We start from the raw sequence: 20,578 nt of genomic DNA on the forward strand, positions 1-20,578 counted from the left end.
CTCAATAGAGCTCTGACTCTTTGTCAGCCTGGCTACAGTGCTGAAAAGAAACCTGGGGTTGTTCTTATTTTCTTCAATTAGTGATGAGTAGTAAGATGTCCTAGCTTTACGGAGGGCTTTTTTATAGAGCAACAGACTCTTTTTCCAGGCTAAGTGAAGATCTTCTAAATTAGTGAGATGCTATTTCCTCTCCAACTTACGGGTTATCTGCTTTAAGCTGCGAGTTTGTGAGTTATACCACGGAGTCAGGCACTTCTGATTTAAAGCTCTCTTTTTTAGAGGAGCTACAGCATCCAAAGTTGTCTTCAATGAGGATGTAAAACTATTGACGAGATACTCTATCTCACTTACAGAGTTTAGGTAGCTACTCTGCACTGTGTTGGTATATGGCATTAGAGAACATAAAGAAGGAATCATATCCTTAAACCTAGTTACAGCGCTTTCTGAAAGACTTCTAGTGTAATGAAACTTATTCCCCACTGCTGGGTAGTCCATCAGAGTAAATGTAAATGTTATTAAGAAATGATCAGACAGAAGGGAGTTTTCAGGGAATACTGTTAAGTCTTCAATTTCCATACCATAAGTCAGAACAAGATCTAAGATATAACTAAAGTGGTGGGTGGACTCATTTACATTTTGAGCAAAGCCAATTGAGTCTAATAATAGATTAAATGCAGTGTTGAGGCTGTCATTCTCAGCATCTGTGTGGATGTTAAAATCGCCCACTATAATTATCTTATCTGAGCTAAGCACTAAGTCAGACAAAAGGTCTGAAAATTCACAGAGAAACTCACAGTAACGACCAGGTGGACGATAGATAATAACAAATAAAACTGGTTTTTGGGACTTCCAATTTGGATGGATAAGACTAAAAGTCAAGCTTTCAAATGAATTAAAGCTCTGTCTGGGTTTTTGATTAATTAATAAGCTGGAATGGAAGATTGCTGCTAATCCTCCACCTCGGCCTGCGCTATGAGCATTCTGGCAGTTAGTGTGACTTGGGGGTGTTGACTCATTTAAACTAACATATTCATCCTGCTGTAACCAGGTTTCTGTAAGGCAGAATAAATCAATATGTTGATCAATTATTATATCATTTACTAACAGGGACTTAGAAGAGAGAGACCTAATGTTTAATAGACCACATTTAACTGTTTTAGTCTGTGGTGCAGTTGAAGGTGCTATATTATTTTTTCTTTTTGAATTTTTATGCTTAAATAGATTTTTGCTGGTTATTGGTGGTCTGGGAGCAGGCACCGTCTCTACGGGGATGGGGTAATGAGGGGATGGCAGGGGGAGAGAAGCTGCAGAGAGGTGTGTAAGACTACAACTCTGCTTCCTGGTCCCAACCCTGGATAGTCACCGTTTGGAGGATTTAAGAAAATTGGCCAGATTTCTAGAAATGAGAGCTGCTCCATCCAAAGTGGGATGGATGCCATCTCTCCTAACAAGACCAGGTTTTCCCCAGAAGCTTTGCCAATTATCTATGAAGCCCACCTCATTTTTTGGACACCACTCAGACAGCCAGCAATTCAAGGAGAACATGCGGCTAAACATGTCACTCCCAGTCCCATTGGGGAGGGGCCCAGAGAAAACTACAGAATCCGACATTGTTTTTGCAAAGTTACACACCGATTCAATGTTAATTTTAGTGACCTCCGATTGGCGTAACCGGGTGTCATTACTGCTGACGTGAATTACAATCTTACCAAATTTACGCTTAGCCTTAGCCAGCAGTTTCAAATTTCCTTCAATGTCACCTGCTCTGGCCCCCGGAAGACAATTGACTATGGTTGCTGGTGTCGCTAACTTCACATTTCTCAAAACAGAGTCGCCAATAACCAGAGTTTGATCCTCGGCGGGTGTGTCGTCGAGTGGGGAAAAACGGTTAGAAATGTGAACGGGTTGGCGGTGTACACGGGGCTTCTGTTTATAACTACGCTTCCTCCTCACAGTCACCCAGTCGGCCTGCTTTCCCGGCTGCTCGGGATCTGCCAGAGGGAAACTAACGGCGGCTAAGCTACCTTGGTCCGCACCGACTACAGGGGCCTGGCTAGCTGTAGAATTTTCCACGGTGCAGAGCCGAGTCTCTAATTCACCCAGCCTGGCCTCCAAAGCTACGAATAAGCTACACTTATTACAAGTACCATTACTGCTACAGGAGGCCGAGGAATAACTAAACATTTCACACCCAGAGCAGAAAAGTGCGGGAGAGACAGGTGAAGCCGCCATGCTAAACCGGCTAAGAGCTAGTAGCTGCGCCAAGCTAGCGGATTCCTAAAAACACACAAAGTGAATAATGTGTAAATAATTTAGAGGTGATTCAGCAGAGGGAGTGCTTTAGTTAAGGCACGTGAAGATTACACTGTGAAACAAATCGTTATCTAGGTAACTAGATCAATCTAACTGCGCAGATTAAACAGCTAACAGATACAGCAAAACACAGCTGTGCTCCGGAACAGGAAGTGATACAATACCGCAGTGAGCGCCAACCACCAGTAGAGGCAAGGATCTCTGCACACTCTTATGGAAGCCTTAAGAGTGTGCATATCATGAATGCTTGGTCTTGTTGGATTTGTGAGAATCTACTGAATCTTGGATTTGTGAGAATCTACTGAATCTACTGGTACCTTGTTTCCCATGTAACAATAAGAAATATACTCAAAACCTGGATTAATCTTTTTAGTCACATAGCACTACTATTATTCTGAACACTACTGTACAACCAAAATACATATAAAGTGGCAAAATGCAAAACAATCGTGAAACGCAAGTGTACAACCGTGGACAAACTGACAAGACTAAAATAAACAAGAAAGGCAATTGAAACGCAAACTTCACAAGAACTAAATTATTATCAAAAGGTAAAGCAAGGAACACACACAGTGACGACACAAGGAACTCAAAAGTGAAAAGGAGTGCAACAAGAAAAACCAAAGAACACATACTGAATCATATAGAGCAAAAACACTCAGACAAGATAAACATAAGGACCGCACAGACCGCAGCCTGATCGCAGGATGACTAATACAGCAGATTACAAATACACACAGACACACATACATAAGACACGGACTTAATTGACAAAACGCACACACATAAGGCACAGATGCAACTGACAGATGCACGAGCACACACACATTATTATTACTTTTGATATCACAAAAAGAAACTGCTGCATTTCATTAAAATTAAACCCAATTTAAGCTGCACTCAGCCCACCGCATGTGTGTTGGACACGTACGTGTCACAGGGAGTGGTAGATTGCAGCTGTGCCACAGGAGTCTGGGGAAAGGTTTGTGAAAGATCACTTGTTGGTCTTTTCATGTACAGGCTGCACACCTGTCTTACACGAGTTATGGGGCATATTGCATGTATGGCGAGTTATGAGTGTGCAGTATTTGAAGACCATCAAATTATGGTAGAAAGTCTGCTCTGCAACACCAACATACTGACAGAGGGCTGCAATCACAAAAACATTGTCACGTTCCATTGGTGCTGCAACAATTAATGGAATAATCTATTGCTGAATTAATTACCATAATTTGGAAAAATCAATTAATTCTTTTCAGTTTATTATTAATGTCCCAGTTTTCTGATTTCAGCTTCTTAAATCAAAATATTTTCTGTTTTTTACTCCTCCTGACAGTAAACTGAATATCCACCCCCTCCCCCCACACACCCACACCGTCTATGAATGCCTGTTTAATTTTTGGCACTTTATATTTTTATCATGTTGAGATTTTTAATACTTTTTTTGAGATGTTTGAAAGCAAAGTTGAACATTATTTGTGGAGTTCATGGTTAAGATTTACTGGAAGATCAACCAAAGGACAATCAACCAATACAAAAATAATCAACAAACTAATTTTTAAAAAATGACTAATTGATTAATCAAAAATTAATGGATTAATTAATTACAACATAGTTGCTCGATGGAACTTGAATGTCCAAATACAAATGGACCACACTGCATGCAATCCATTTTTGCAGGTAACTTTAACCTGTTTGTGTCCATTTTTTTTTTTTATAAGTGGAAAAAGTTGCATTAGTACCTTTGAGATTTTTTATTGTGAGTAGATAATGACAGTGATACACTAAGACAACAATTGTTGCCAGTGGGCAAAATGGGTTAATGCTGCATCTGTGATTGTTTGACTGAAATATGATACCACATGATGCCGCATAAATTTTTAAAGCAGGTTTATTGAACACATCATAAATTCAAAGCTGCAGCAGATAACTTTTATGCACGTTGGTCTGTCAGAACCCAGTAGCAGATAAAGCTGCTCTCCTCATCTTTATTGAATTTGAAATCATTGGAAATCTCTGCAGCGGCTGAGGAACAGTGGGAGGCAGCGGGCTGTAACTCCTGTCAGTCACTCATTTATTATATGCACTGTGATGTGAAGGTGTACAGTAGCTTTGTTTGTGTTTATGATGCTTCTTTTTCTTTTCTGTTAACTTTTTTCAACTATACTATTTTGCCTTACCACCAGTCCTCTTTGTGATTTTCATGGGCAGGATATTGAGGCGTATATGGGGCGGGGGGGGGGGGGGGGGTATGCAGTTGGGTGGGCTCAGGGTCTCATCACTGCTTTTTGCAGATGATGTGGTCTTTCTGCTGCCCGTCTAAACTGAGTGATCGGAGGAGAAGGGCCTTAGTGAAGAACCCGATGGTCACTCTGTCAGAGCTCCAGCATTCTTCTGTGAAGAGAGGAGAACCTTTCAGAAGGACAACCATCCCTGCAGCAATCCACCAATTAGGCTTGAATGGTAGAGTGTCCAGACAGAAGCCACTCCTTAATGAAAGGCACATGGCAGCTGGTCTGGAGTTTGCCAAAAGGCATCTCAAGGACAAAATTTTCTGTTCTGATGAGACAAAGACTGAAGGCGTGAATGCCAGGCATCATGCTTGGAGACAATAAGGCACCATCCCTACAGTGAAGCATGGTGGTGGCAGCATTATGGTGTGGGGATGTTTTCAATGGCAGGAACTGGGAGACAAGTCAGGATTGAGGGAAAGATGTATGCATCAACATACAGAGACATCCTGGATGAAAACCTGCTCCAGAGCGCTCTTGACCTCAGACTGGGGCGACGGTTCATCTTTCAGCAGGACAATGACCACAACCACACAGCCAAGATATCAAAGGAGTGTATTCAGGACAACTCTTTGGATGTCCTTGAGTGTCCCAGCCAGAGCCCAGACCTGAATCCGATTGAACATCTCTGGAGAGATCTGAAAATGGCTGTGCACTGATGCTCCCCATCCAACCTGATGGAGCTTGAGAGGTGCTGCAAAGAGGAATGAGCAGAACTGCCCAAAGATAAGTTCACCAAGGTTGTGGCATCATATTCAAGACTTGAGGCTGTAATGCTGCCAAAGGTGCATCAACAAATTATTGAGCAAAGGGTGTGAATACTTATGTACATGTGATTTCTTAGTTTTCAGTTTTTAATAAATTTGCAAAAATTTCAAAAAAGCTTTTTTCATGTTGTTATTATGGGGTTCCCTGAGTAGAATTTTGAGGGTAAAAAATTAATTTACTCCATTTTGGAATAAGGCTGTAACATAACAAAATGTGGAAAACGTGAAGCTTTGTGAATACTTTCCGGATGCACTGTATTTAGGGCTTTGGGGTAAGGGTCGGGCTCAGCCATGTTGGAGACCAAGGGACCTAAGAGTTGCGTTATCTACTGCTTCCCTACACCAGGGTACCTATGCTCCCACCTGCATCATAATTTTAATTGTTACATTATTGGGACACTTTCTATGTTAATCTGTGTATTTACATTTAATCACCAATTCATCCATGGAAAATCTTTGGATTGTTTGTATCAGGAGGAGGGAACATGGGTCAATGTGGCATGGTGAGGGGAGGGGTAATCCTGTTACTCCCAACCAGGTTGTTGAGAATACACAGGAGCTCAGGCTTACTGTGTGGTATGGACTATTGATGGATTGTTATTCAATGCTTCTGTTGTTACCAGTGAAATGCACAGTGGAGATGGGGTAGATGGATGTGGTAGTGGGGGTGGCATGGTGGGGGAGCTGCAGGGTGCACCTTCTGGGACATGTGGCAACCCCCAACTGGCTGTGTGTGCCTGGTGGATGCCCTCATGTTGGTTTCAGCATTAGGGCCATGGGCTCACGGAGTGTGATGGTGTTTGTATGTGTTCCTGACTTTTGTCTCAGTTGGAGATTCCAAGTGTGGCTGTGGCTCATCTTCTTTGAGGTTCTTGAAAGTGGGAGCCTCTCTGATTTGCTGAATCTTGCATGGTAGTTAGGTGCACTTCTTGATATTTTGGCTTGTATGTGTTTCCTGGAAGTACTCCTTCCCTCTTGGTGGCATTCAGAGCTGGTCATATTTTGCATGCGTCCTCTTGCTTGGTGCCTGGATTGCTCTGCATGTACTACATGTCATGGAAGTGGGATCACTATATGTATCTGCATTTTGGGTGCAGTGTGGCACTGATGCAACTCCCCACAAACTTTCATTTTATCACATCATTACATCTATCGCACTCTGCACATGAATATAAAAATGCCACACTTTCATAAATATGTACATTGATGTAACGCTCACATTCACTAAATTTTTCTATCTAATGGTAAACTGCATATTTTTCTGACACATTATCATCACAATTACTTCCTCTAGTAAGTATTGTTTGATGTTTATTACAACCCTAAATCAGAAAACATTGGGACAGTAAAGCCCCATCACACATACCAAGAATGTGCCGGAGCCAAGCCCGACATGGCAAATATTGCCATAATCCAACGCAGTTGGGAGGAAAAGAGGTGTGGTCAGCAATGTCATATATAATGCCTTTGTGGCACATATCAAAATGTTCAGAATAATCTCTTCTTTCAGAATATGTGATGCATATTTGTCAAGAACACTGTATACACAAATAATGTGCCTCTAAATCTGAAAAGATGAAATGTGTTTTATAAACATTTCAAATCTTGAGTGAATATACATTTTTATTCAGACAGACAAACTGTTTTGTTGTTAGAAATGGGTTTACCAAAGTCTGTAGGTTGCAAAGTAGTAGAACTTTAGCACAAGGGGGAGCTCTATGTCAGATGTCAGTGATTGGTATTTCACCCTCTATGTTCTCACTCACTCACTTACTCATCTTCAACTACTTACTCTAAATGTCACAGGGGAGCTGGGGTCTATACCAGCAGTAATAGGGCATGAGGTGGGGTACACCCTGGACAGGGCACCAGTCTGTTGAAAGGCCACATATAGATAAACAAACACATTTACACCCACACACACACCTACGGACAATTTAAAGTCTTCAATCCACCTAATCTGCATGTCTTTGAATCTGGGTGGAAGCCGGAGCACCCAGACGGTGTTATTGCTGATTGTTTATCATAGGTTTAAATTGTGTGTGTGTGTGTGTGTGTGTGTGTGTGTGTGTGTGTGTGTGTGTGTGTGTGTGTGTGTGTGTGTGTGTGTGTGTGTGTGTGTGTGTGTGTGTATATATATATATATATATATATATATATGTGTGTGTGTGTGTGTGTGTGTGTGTGTGTGTGTGTGTGTGTGTGTGTGTGTGTGTGTGTGTGTTGCATGTTTGGTCATATATAAAAACAAAGAAGGAAAAAAATCACAGTGAAAAAGTTTGCTCTTGTGGATCAAACCACTTTTGGTAGGGAATGTGTGAGGTGGTACAGTTGTAAAACTAGGGGGAGCTCTACATGTTAGTGATTAGTATAGCACCCTCTATGTTGTGATTTGTGTAATTATCAATCATGTTGAGACTGCCAGCACGTTACAGTGGATGCTGGGGTAGTGGATGTTCTACACTGTGACAGCCTATAAAAAGAGCAGGTGAGATGAAGAGTGGGGTGTGACAGTCTTGTCTTCAGATTAGAGAGAGTTCAACCATCTTCCACCACACCTTGGGAAAGCCATGCTGGATTACCTTTCTGGAGTACCGTATGGATCTGTGAAAAGGACTGACCTGGGGCTGTCATTGGACTTGGTGGACATTTGGACTTTGAATAAATATGGTTTATACTCTCCAATATCTTGGTCAGGGTATGTTTTAGGTAGGATTTAGGCATTGTTCATCTTTAAAGCAGTTCAGTTTAATGTTTTTCAAACTGTTTTTGTAAAAGTGTGGTTTAATTAAATTTCAAATTCCACATTCTGTTTAGAAACTAAAACTTTTGTCTGTCGTCCTTGCTGTTGCTTTGTCCATAGCATAAAGGTACTATAAAATATTAAACATATTTTGAAAGAATGTATAAATAAATTACAAAATATATGTGTGGTGCAGGGCAGCTGCTCCAACCACTGGGAATAAAATAAAATCACTCACTAGTCCCAGCTAGATGTATTCTGTCACCACTCTATCCAGAAATGTCCATAAATATCCTTCATTGATGAAGAGTGGAATGTCCCACAGACAGTGGTGGGCACAGATAACCAAAAAATTACCTTTGATAACAGATAATCAGATAACTGAAAAGTTATCTTTGATAAAGATAAAACGATAAACCACCCAAAAATGTATCAGAAGTTACAGATAACCGATAAATTCCAATATTGTCTCTGGTACATTTGCAACTACTAATAAACTGAATTTGAGTTTTAACATCACAATAGCTTCTAGTAATATTAAAAGTGACAACAAACCCAAACAACGAGGCCACACTTTTGTCTTTCAACATCCTACCCATGCTGGAAGCTCTCTATCAATCACAATGCTCCGGTCAGGCAGAGGTCTTGGAAAATAAAGTCATGCTGACTTATGGTTTTGATTTATAAATAACATTAATACCGATAGAATAACTCCATTAATGTCAATTCTGTAATTTGTACAAAGTTAAAATATAACATATATCTTTTAATGTTGAATAATGCACTAATTCTGAGGTTTTGTAACAAACACAGACAGATCGCAAAGGATTCTGGGTAAAAGTGCCTCTGCTAAACACTGATTGGTTCAGTCATTATGTAAACCAACACGTTAATGTGACATGTCGTGTGTTGGTGTTTACAGATAAATGTGCTTTTGTAAAATATTCCATTTTTTATTTGTAAAAACAGGCATTTTTACAGAGCCCTGGAAGTGGCTTTACACTGTGCGAGCTTTGGCCCTTTTTCAGATGATTTTTCATTCGTGCGAGAAATTTTTGGACAGAGTTTCAGGTTAATCGCGCGTCCTGTATCGTGTAGTGTACATGGAGTAACAAGCTGCGTTTAACATCTCATGACCACCTCCTGATCGCCGATCGTATGGTCGAATGAAAATCAAACCTGTTTGATTTTATTCTGGTCGGCCGTCGTGAGGTTATCCTGCTGCTAAGGGGCTGCAAGCGTCCAACCGCTCGCACTATGCCTGTGCAAACACCACAGAGCTGCCTTGTAATGTTATTTTTTTGTTGTTGTTGTTTTGTTTTATTTTTAAACTTAATTTGTAAAAAAAAAAAAAAAAAAAAAAAAGCCATTTGCAAAGCCAAAAAGTTGATTTGACAACCATCTGATATAACCGGAGTCAAAATAAATAGAACACTGCCATCTACTGGTGCCCAGATGCTTAGTACTTAGGGCAAATACTGCCATGAACACTGCTGGCCAGTAGATGTCAGTAGAGGCCTGAAAAACTTGCCAAAACAAACTCCCAGATAATCCGTGTCTGCTACATTTAAGATGCATGGAATTTAACAAACGCAAATACAGTAACGTCTTTAAATGCAGAGAATATATTCACGAGAGTTTTAGGCACTAGAGTTTAATGCTGCCGTGGAGCCTGAACAGAGTGTCTGAAATGCATTTGTCCTGTCGTGAACATACTGAGATTAGACTATCCTACCCATAATGCACTGCTGGGCACAGCATGTGCTCACTAAAACCTTAAAATTAGCACATTACTTTAAAAGTAAAACATATATCTGATATTTTCAATTTATAAAATGTCAGACATGACAGTAATTTTAAATAACTTGTCCAAAATTAGTTTGGTTAAAATTTGAACCATAAATTAAAAATGTATGCCTCTGGATGACTTGGGTGATATTGCCAGCATATCAGTATGGTGTTAAAGGAAATGATTTTTTTTTTTTGTGAAACCAGTTCTCTTTTGCTTGCAGAGGATAGAGTGGTTTCTTCTGGAAGCAGCTCTCTTCTGTTTGTAGAGGGTAGAACTATGCATCTGTTAGGAAACTTTTAACAGGCGGCTCAACTGATTTTAAATTTTAAAAGTGTTTATCACTGTTGATCTTTGTTTACTATGTTATTGGTCTAAAAGTTATCGGACAAAAATGTATCGGAAGATAATTAGTCCGATAATGGTTTTTAAAGTTATCTAAAAAGATAATCCGATAATGAAAACATTATCTTTGACAATGATATGTTATCGGATTATCGGAACTGTGCCCACCACTGCCCACAGAAATGTCCATTTGCACTATTAGAAAAAAAAGTGTTAATTAATTTACTTTATTTCACTTATACGAGGTCTGTCCGTAAAGTATTGTACCTTTTTATTTTTTTCAAAAACTATATGGATTTCATTCATATGTTTTTACGTCAGACGTGCTTGAACCCTCGTGCGCATGCGTGAGTTTTTCCACGCCTGTCGGTGACGTCATTCGCCTGTGAGCACGCCTTGTGGAAGGAGTGGTCCTGCCCCCTCGTCGGATTTTCATTGTCTGGAAATGGCGGAATGAAAAGGACTTTTTTCCATCAGAATTTTTTCAGAAGCTGTTAGAGACTGGCACCTGGAAACCATTTGAAAAATTTATCTGGCTTTCAGTGAAAATTTTACGGGCTTCACAGAGAATAAGGACTTTAACTACAGGTTTAAGGAACACCTCCGTTTCGGAGTGTTAGAGGACAAGTTGGGACATGTCTATCTCGGCTTTCAGTGCTTACCAGTCAAGTGAGTATAAAAGAACTTGTGGAGAGCTGGACATGTCCCAACTTGTCCTCTAACACGCCGAAACGGAGGTGTTCCTTTGTCTCGCTTCATCAGCGAATCGGAGCTGGACATGTCCCAACTTGTCCTCTAACACGCCGAAACGGAGGTGTTCCTTTGTCTCGCTTCATCAGCGAATCGGTCGTGACGCGCGAAGCCTCCGCGCGGCTTTCCATGACAAAATCTCTTGTTAAAAGTGAAATCTGCCGGAAAATGGCTGATGTCCAGCTCTTGTGATAACCAGAGAAAGAGCACACGACGGTCTCGTATCCACAGAGCCATCAGCTTAGAAATGATCCAGTGGTTTGTGCCGCATCGTCGCAGCTCGCAGCACGGCGCACCGACCGTCCTTTAAAGGGGTCCTTAAACCTGTAGTTAAAGTCCTTATTCTCTGTGAAGCCTGTAAAATTTTCACTGAAAGCCAGATAAATTTTTCGAATGGTTTCCAGGTGCCAGTCTCTAACAGCTTCTGAAAAAATTCTGATGGAAAAAAAGTCCTTTTCATTCCGCCATTTCCAGATAATGAAAATCCGACGAGGGGGCGGGACCACTCCTTCCACAAGGCGTGCTCACAGGCGAATGACGTCACCGACAGGCGTGGAAAAACTCACGCATGCGCACGAGGGTTCAAGCATGTCTGACGTAAAAACATATGAATGAAATCCATATAGTTTTTGAAAAAAATAAAAAGGTACGATACTTTATGGACAGACCTCGTATAGTGCCAAATCACAAAAAAGTTGCCTCAAGATGCTTCACACAAGTAAGGTCTAATCGTACCAACCCCCTGAGATTGCACACAGGTGACAGTGGGAAGGAAAAACTCCCTCTGATGATGATGATTTGAGGAAGAAACCTCAAGCAGACCAGACACAAAGGGGTGACCATCTGCTTGGGCCATGCTACTGACACAATTCACAAAACAATTTATAAAATGAATATACAGGAAATTTTGCCAGTGCACAGGACAGGAGGGTTGCAGAAGAAGAACCACTCCCATCTCTGGATGGAGCCACACCTCAAACAGAGAGGAAAAAAAAAAAAAACAGAATCAGGCATCAGGCATGCGCAGTGTAGGCAGGGGGAACTGATTTTTAAGGGGGACCGTTCGGTCGGCAACACTGAAGGCTTCAGCCGCTTGGTCCACCATGTAAAAAACAAGGCTCCACGTTTTCCCACAACAATTAACTTTGTCTGTAGGATTAAATGAAACCTAAAAATTCATTTGTTATTCCTACTGCACATCTCACTGCTGTCGCACTGTCCTTGTACATATCCTGCACCGCCCTCACATACTTTTCTGCCACTCCAGACGCTGTGCTCTGGCTGCAGCGTCCGGGTAGCCGAACACTCTGGGTGGGGTAACAGTGGGGATAACATCTCCAAGGTCTCAATAACTCCCAACAAGCGCAGCCCTGGTTTCAGTTCATGAGTACACAACTGTTCCTCACAATGACCACACCCTTATTTATTCACATTTTTATGGCATATAGCTTAAACTGACTAGTCATTAAAAACAAAAACTTTGACTGTGGTCATGAGCATGTGATTGAAACCAAAACTGCTTCGTGTACCAGACTGTAAAGATTTATTTTCATAACCTTTTAAAAAGGTTATGTTTTTGCGCCATTTGTTTATCTGTCTGTGAACCGGACCTGGCACCACGAGGGGACGTTTGGGGGCGACGCCCCCTCACATCATCAACCTCGCCCCCTCGGATATGAGAGTTATCAAAAATAAAAATAAAAAAGAAAGAAAAATAAATACTGGAAAATATAGCACCTCGCAGTTTCGCAGATTTTTTTAGTCCAATTTTGCATGCTTTTTTTTTTTTTAAATAGCGCATTGTGCTCTGCGTCCTCATCAAGCAGGCCGGTGGACACCTGTTGCGGCACCGCGAAGGGAGAGCACGTGCATTGTGTTCTGCATGTCTGTTTATAAGAATCTTCTCGCCCAGAAGAAAAAAGAGCGCCAACAACTACCCATAACTGTGTTCTTCACTCGGAAAAAGACACCTGCAGCGAGGTGTGACTCAGTGGAAAAAGGTGCAACAGTCCAGGACAAAGCGGCTCGATCAGAGGATGGGTTGATCGTTAAAATTAAATTTGTTAGTTCTAAAAGCCATCATAATTATTTATAGGAAAGCGTTCTATTTTTATTTCTCAAACAAATGTTTGGGCCTGAAAACAGGTTGGTCTCATTTTTCTACTAAGGTTTGAACTTTGAGAGTGTTTACCCACGAGAGAAAAGTGAGAAAATGTTAATGCCTGTTTGAGAAAAGTGTATAGTGTGTAGTGAGGGGTTTTACAGCCTTAAAACATCTATAACAATTGTAAAAAAATAACGCTGACTACTTCACGGATTTTGCCTATTGCGGGCTATTTTTAGAACGTAACTCCCGCGATAAACGAGGGACCACTGTATATCTACATGAAAGGTTTATGTGGGGTTAATCTACTGTCTCATGTCGTTTCTCAGATCAGTTGTTGGTTTGGTTTTGTGGTATGCTGGAGATCACTTGACCGAGGGTCTATACGTTCAAATAATAATTAAAAAATACTGTCATCACTCTTTACTTACTCAGTCCCTTAACAACGGTGTAGCCTAAATACACGAGCTTTCTAGGAGCGCACCCAATTCATTACGCAAGCTCAGAGGCAGGTACCCTCCGGTGCACACTTTCTTTGTGTGTGTGTGTGTAGGGGGGCGACCCCGCCCCGCCCCGCCCCCTGTGATAAACTCATCGCCCCCTTAATATTTTTTTTCTGGCGCCGGGCCTGCTGTGAACAGCCTGGAGCCCACAGTTTTTCATATATCATTATGTAATTTGTCCTGAAAATTCATATCCTGATTGGCAAGAACTGATTCAATTTTCAAAATCATAAGTCAAAGTTTAAAGTCAAGAAAAATCATGGAAAAATCCCTACCTTTAACATTGAATAAATTTTAAAAAATTCATAACTCCAAAAAGATGCCAAAAAAGATGTTTTTCATATACGAGAGCATTATTATTAGGATGGTATCCTTTATTGAGTGTCAAAGTATGATCCGCATCTGATGCAGATTACTGATTTTGTGGCCATTTCAATTTAACCTTGAAAACCCCATTTAATGTATTTTTTACATTATATCCTAATCAAACATGCCCCAATCACTCTCATATTTGCAAGTGAGGGGCAGACTGGCACTCACTATCACCTGACAAAGTTTGATCCAGATTTGATCCAGGGGAGGTGATGGTCTAAGCATTGTGCTTGAGACCAGAGGATCCTCGGTTCAAACCCCGTCCTGACTGGAAAATCACGAAGGGCCGTTGGGCAAGGTCCTTAATCCCCTACTTTCTCCTGGTGTGTAGTGAATGCCTTGTATGGCAGCACCCTGACATTGGGGTGAATGTGAGGCATTATTGTAAAGCACTTTGAGCATCTGATGCAAATGGAAAAGCGTTATATAAATGCGCTATATAACCTATATATATATATATAAATATATATATATATATATGTATATATGTGCCAACCGTATAACAAGCATGAACGTCCACAAATCATCAGACACAAGGGGGTTATTCCCATTCTAATTCAATTCCATCGTCTGCATGGTTTATTTTTCTGTAGGTAATTCAGTTGGCGAGGCTTACCCTCGAGCCGAGGCAGCATCGCTCCAACAGCGGTCAGTTGCGGAGTAATCCACCAAACGTGAAAATCCATCAAATGTGAAATGGTAATTCTGTATCAGAATCCACATCAATACTTTTGTATGGTAGCTTAACTTCACCCATTTAGGCGGTGGTGGTGGTACGTGACTTTCGCTCACTCTCAGCTAACAGTACTAACAGCTAGCAGCGCGGGTAGCCGATGTTCTGTCAAATTGTGCATCTTATCACATAAATCAACAGTTCCACGTCCCCACAATCAGAATCTACATCAACAGTTTCATATGGCAGCTTGAATTCACCCATTTAGGAGGCGGCGTCTTTACGCGACTTTCTCTCGCTCTCAGCTAACAGCACTAACAGCTAGCAGCGCGTGCGGCCAATGTTTTGTCGAATTGTGTGTCTCATCATTTCCACCTCCTGACAATACTGCACATACATGCGCGTTTGTGCGGAAGACAATAATGATATTAGACAGGAATGACATCACGTCAGAACACCGGTCAGGGCGCGGAGTAATACATCCAAATGTGAAACGGTCAAATATTTTGCCACCGTTACCCCAGTATTAGACAGTCTGAAATGTCACACTATTAACCAATCAGATTCGCGGAAAAAATGTAATTGGATTAGAATTTACATTATATCTTAATCAAACATGCCCAAATCACACTCATATTTGAAGGTGAGGTGCAAACTGGCTCTCACTGTTGCCTGACAAAGTTTGATCCAGATTTGATCTGGATTGTGGATTTTGTGGACATTTAAATTTACTATTGAAAAGCCCATTTGGTGTACAATTTGCATCATATCTTAATCATTATATCTCAATGTGCCTCAATCACTCTCATTTTCTGTTATAGATTTACCTATACCACCAAAATTGGATGGAGGTTCCAATTTTACGCCTGTTTGTCTATCTTCCAGTTATCAGTTGGAAACCAAGTGTCAAAAAGCATTGACAAATTGTGCATAGCAAAGATAACCAATGTTCTGAAAAATAATTCAGAAACTAAAAAAGGTGAAAGAAAAAAAAAAAAAAACGACGCCACAGCAAAAATTCAAGTGCATGAACTAAAGACATGCTCCTGACATTTGATCACATCTAATTTAGCTTATGAAGAGCCACTTCTACAGTAAGGAAAATAAGTATTTGATCCCCTGCCAGTTTTGCAGGTTTTCCCACCTACAAAGAATGGAGAGGTCTGTAATTTTTATCGTAGGTACACTTCAACTGTGAGAGACAGAATCTAAAAAAAAAAAAAAAATCCAGAAAATCACATTGTATGATTTTTAAATAATTAATTTGCATTTTATTACATGAAATAAGTATTTGACCCTCTACCAACCAGCAAGAATTCTGGCTCTCACAGACCTGTTAATTTTTCTTTAATAAGCCCTCTTATTCTGCACTCTTTACCTGTATTAACTGTACCTGTTAACAGTTGATGATGATGATTGATGATGTTTCCACCCCCATGCTTCACGGTTGGGATGGTTTTCTTGGGGTTGTTCTCATCCTCTAAACATGGTAAGTGGAGTTGATTCCAAAAAGCTCTATTTTGGTCTCATCTGACCACATGACCTTCTCCCATGCCTCCTTTGGATCATCCAGATGGTCCCTGGTGAACTTCAAACGGGCCTGGACATGTGCTGGCTTGAGCAGGGGGACCTTGCTGCCCTGCAGGATTTTAAACCATGACAGCATCATGTGTTACTAATGTAATCTTTGTGACTGTGGTCCCAGTTCTCTTCAGGTCATTGACCAGGTCCTCCTGTGTAGTTCTGAGCTTTCTCAGAATCATCCTTACCCCACAAAGTGAGATCTTGCATGGAATCCCAGACCGAGGGAGACTGACAGTCATCTTGTGTTTCTTCCACTTTCTAATAAATAATCATAACAGTTGTTGTCTTCTACCAAGCTGCTTGCCTGTTGTCCTGTTGTCCATCCCACCCTTGTGCAGGTCTACAGTTTTGTCCCTGGTGTCCTTAGACAGCTCTTTGGTCTTGGCTATGGTGTGATTGACAAGTTGGAGTGTGATTGATTGAGTGTGTGAACAGGTGTCTTTTATACAGGTAACAAGTTCAAACAGGTGCAATTAATACAGGTAAAGAGTGCAGAATAAGAGGGCTTCTTAAAGAAAAATTAACAGGTCTGTGAGAGCCAGAATTCTTGCTGGTTGGTAGGTGTTCAAATACTTATTTCATGCAATAAAATGCAAATTAATTATTTAAAAATCATACAATGTGATTTTCTGGATTTTTTTTTAGATTCGGTCTCTCACAGTTGAAGTGTAGCTACGATACAAATTACAGACCCCTCCATTTTTTGTAGGTGGGAAAACCTGCAAAACTGACAGGGGATAAAATACTTATTTTCCCCACTGTAACAGGACTCTGACCTTGAAAAAGTTTTCCAAGGTAAAATATTGTGAAATTGGAAACTAGTGTTGGTGGAGGTTTGCGCTCTATGAGTGCAGTGCATTACAGTTTCTAGTGTAATGCTGAAGATTTTAATATGGGGGTCCATATAACTGCAACATTTGGCACTTCATTGGCTTCTTTTGTGGGCACTGAAGGTTGGTGTTTGGTCACAGGCTCTAGAGCACACACAATAGGTTGTCAAGATTGGATCCCAAAGTTCTGGAATCAATCAAGTCTAACAACTTGACAAGTTATGTGGATAAGAAGTTCAACAAATTTCACTTCAGTTCACATCTCACCCTCCAAACCATCAAAGATGCAAAACTATCAACCTCATAGTTTTCTGTCTGGTGTTTTTGCCCTTGGCAGGTGATTGACATCAAAGAGAAGCTGAAGGAGTCCAAGAGGTTCTGGTCCAAACTGCCAGATGACATCTGTGCCAAGGGCAAACTTAGTGATTCTGATGAGGAGCAGTGCTGGAACAGCCATATGAAGGGCAGGTGAGGACTCCTGCTGCTCTTTAAAAACCACAGCAAAGTCACCTCGTTCTTCTCTTATCACATTTTGCCTGCCAGGGATTAAATAACCACACTGTGCCCAGATTAGCACACTCTCTGTAAGTGCAACAGTTCGTGCTTATATGGAGACCCTCCATATAAGCTCTGAGATTCTAATACCCAAGGGACATGTGGACGCTCTTATCACGGCAGTGCGCAGAGGATCACCTCGCTCTGGACCGGCCAGTGATTTGTTTCCTCTGATGGCGAACCACAGAACCTGGCAGGCAGAATATATATCACTCCATCAGCCTCTCCAAGTAACAAAATCACCAGATGGTGCAATAAAAGGCATGTCATTTGCTTTGTTTGTGCCAGTATCTTTCTGAACATTGGTTTAAATGTGGTGGATAAATCATTTGCCCACAAATAATAAGCAGCAGTCAGGGTAAAACTGCACACTACCTCAACACAAAATTCACACATCATGCTGTAAAAACTGATATAATGATTGTAAAAGCTAATGGGATCGGAGACAAATCATTAAATTAGGGTTTCAGTGACACAGGTTATGTGTACAACTGTGTTGATAACAAACACAACAGTTTGACAGATATTTGTTTCTCACTTTGTAACCTCTGTAAATTTAAACATGCAAGACTGAAATTATTTCAGTAATTAAATGGTCTGCTAATAGGCCATTAAGCACAGCTTACCTTTGACTTGTACCATTGTACTTTAATTAATGAGCAGTGACATGGCTTTTGATTCTGGTCACATTAGATCTTATGCTTTGTTTTGAGATTTGTATGTTATTTTAAAGTTTAAATTTGCTGCTTGCAACCTGTTATCAAGTTTACAAAGGATGTTTGTTATCATGACACATGGCAGCTTGACAACATAACCGTAATAAGATATCAGCTCTGATATCTCATTTTAATATCAAGGGCTTTTCCAATAAAAAAATAATATATAATTTCAACAAAAATATTATAATATTTTTTTATAAAATGAATATAAAATATTAATTGCAAATTAATCATGATTATAAAAAATAAAATAATCAATAAAAACAATGAAAAAACAGAAACAAAAATGAATGAAGAAAGTGTGTTGAAACGAACTTTAAAATCACATATTTTGGAGACTGGAGAGGAGAAGGTCTACTGATTCTTCTACCATTAGACAAGACATGGGGTCACAGCAAGAAATTATTCAAAACTAGGTCACATCTGGAGAAGAGTGACTTCTCATTTACAATAAGAGTGGCAGATACATGGAACAGCCTGCTGTAGTATGTAGTAACATTGCAGAGTGATGTTTTAAAAATAGATTTTTATTTTAAAAATAGATTAAATAAACTTAGAGGAATGATGATGGTAACTATATTATGGACAATATTAGATTAATTAAATGTAATGCTAGTGCAGTAGTGAGTTGCATTCTGTGTATATTGTTACACTTGCATCCAGCAATTCACTTAACATAAGAGACAATAGGCAACAAACTGACAAATGCACAATTCATTATTATTATCATCATTATTATTATTTAAGTGAATTGTGGAAAATATTTCACATTAGATAACTATCCCCTGCTAGCTGTAAAACCATAAGGAGGGTGTAATATGCATATGTCACGGACAACGAGTGAAGCTCGTGAGCATCTCACCATGTCATTTAGGTTCTTCAGATGTTATTTTGAGTAAATGCTCCAGGGGAGCATTAGTATGGCAAAAACCTTTCAGCTTCTAGGGGAGCTCTGCCCCCCCCCCCCCCCCCCCCCCAGACTCCCGCCTTTTTAAGCATTTTTCTTTATTTGCCTCTCACACACTTGGAAAAGCTCCTCGCCATCTAACCATGTCCTTTAGGTCCTTCAGACTTTTTTCAGTAAAATGGCTCTTGGGAGCATGAGCAAGGCTAAATCCCCCAATTACAGCCCTGTTAACCTCCTGCCACTTTAAGCATTTTTTTAATGTAGATGTAAATTAATAGTCAAAGTTTTCAGCTAGTTGACAGTAGGGCTGTACAATATGGCCAAATTATCGTATTTCAATATTGTCATGTAAATGTCACTTATATACATGCTGTCCATATTCTTGAGCCGCTTAGGTGGGTAGGGAGAGTTTCCATGGGATAAAAAAGCTTTTCAACCTACCATCCCTAAGTGGCTCTACTCTCTCTCTCTCTCTTTTTTTTTTTTTTTTTAGTTATTTATGTGTACCTTAGTAAACACTAGTAGAGTTCCACTTTAGATTTGGAATGTATAATAGAAGATATAGCTTACTGAATTTTTATATCAATATGATATACGATATGACTATGATTTGACAAAGTGCAGCAACAGTGAAAATTAAACATTCTTAAACAAAACAGTAATAATACTACACTCATTTTGCACTCATCATAAGGTAGGGTACTGTGCCCTCCAAAAGTATTGGAACACTTGGAATTTCACACATTTTAATTTCTTAGTCTTTTAGAGCGCTTTCTGAAAAGTCTTTCAGAAAGCGCTGTAACTAGGTTTAAGGATATGATTCCTTCTTTATGTTCTCTAATGCCATATACCAACACAGTGCAGAGTAGCTACCTAAACTCTGTGAGTGAGATAGAGTATCTCGTCAGTAGTTTTACATCCTCATTAAAGACAACTTTGGATGCTGTAGCTCCTCTGAAAAAGAGAGCCTTAAATCAGAAGTGCCTGACTCAGTGGTATAACTCACAATCTCGCACCTTAAAGCAGATAACCCGTAAGTTGGAGAGGAAATGGCGTCTCACTAATTTAGAAGATCTTCACTTAGCCTGGAAAAAGAGTCTGTTGCTCTATAAAAAAAAGCCCTCCGTAAAGCTAGGACATCTTACTACTCATCACTCATTGAAGAAAATAAGAACAACTCCAGGTTTCTTTTCAGCACTGTAGCCTTGCTGACAAAGAGTCAGAGCTCTATTGAGCCGAGTATTCCTTTAACTTTAACTAGTAATGACTTCATGACTTTCTTTGCTAATAAAATTCTAACTATTAAAGAAAAAATTACTCATAACCATCCCAA

At 40.2% G+C, this 20,578-nt stretch overlaps 1 protein-coding gene across 2 annotated transcripts in view; it reads left to right on the forward strand.

Annotated features, from left to right (window-relative positions):
- Positions 1 to 20,578, forward strand: part of gpc6a (glypican 6a) — a 743,431-nt gene that overhangs the window by 697,127 nt on the left and 25,726 nt on the right. For both annotated transcript variants that reach the window (XM_034192493.1, XM_034192502.1), the window contains one exon: positions 17,402 to 17,532. In XM_034192493.1, the coding sequence (XP_034048384.1) occupies positions 17,402 to 17,532 (131 nt within the window). The remainder of the gene's footprint in view (positions 1 to 17,401; positions 17,533 to 20,578) is intronic.

The sequence above is a fragment of the Thalassophryne amazonica genome, chromosome 2 (assembly GCF_902500255.1).
Source record: "Thalassophryne amazonica chromosome 2, fThaAma1.1, whole genome shotgun sequence".
Classification (NCBI taxonomy): Eukaryota; Metazoa; Chordata; class Actinopteri; order Batrachoidiformes; family Batrachoididae; genus Thalassophryne; species Thalassophryne amazonica.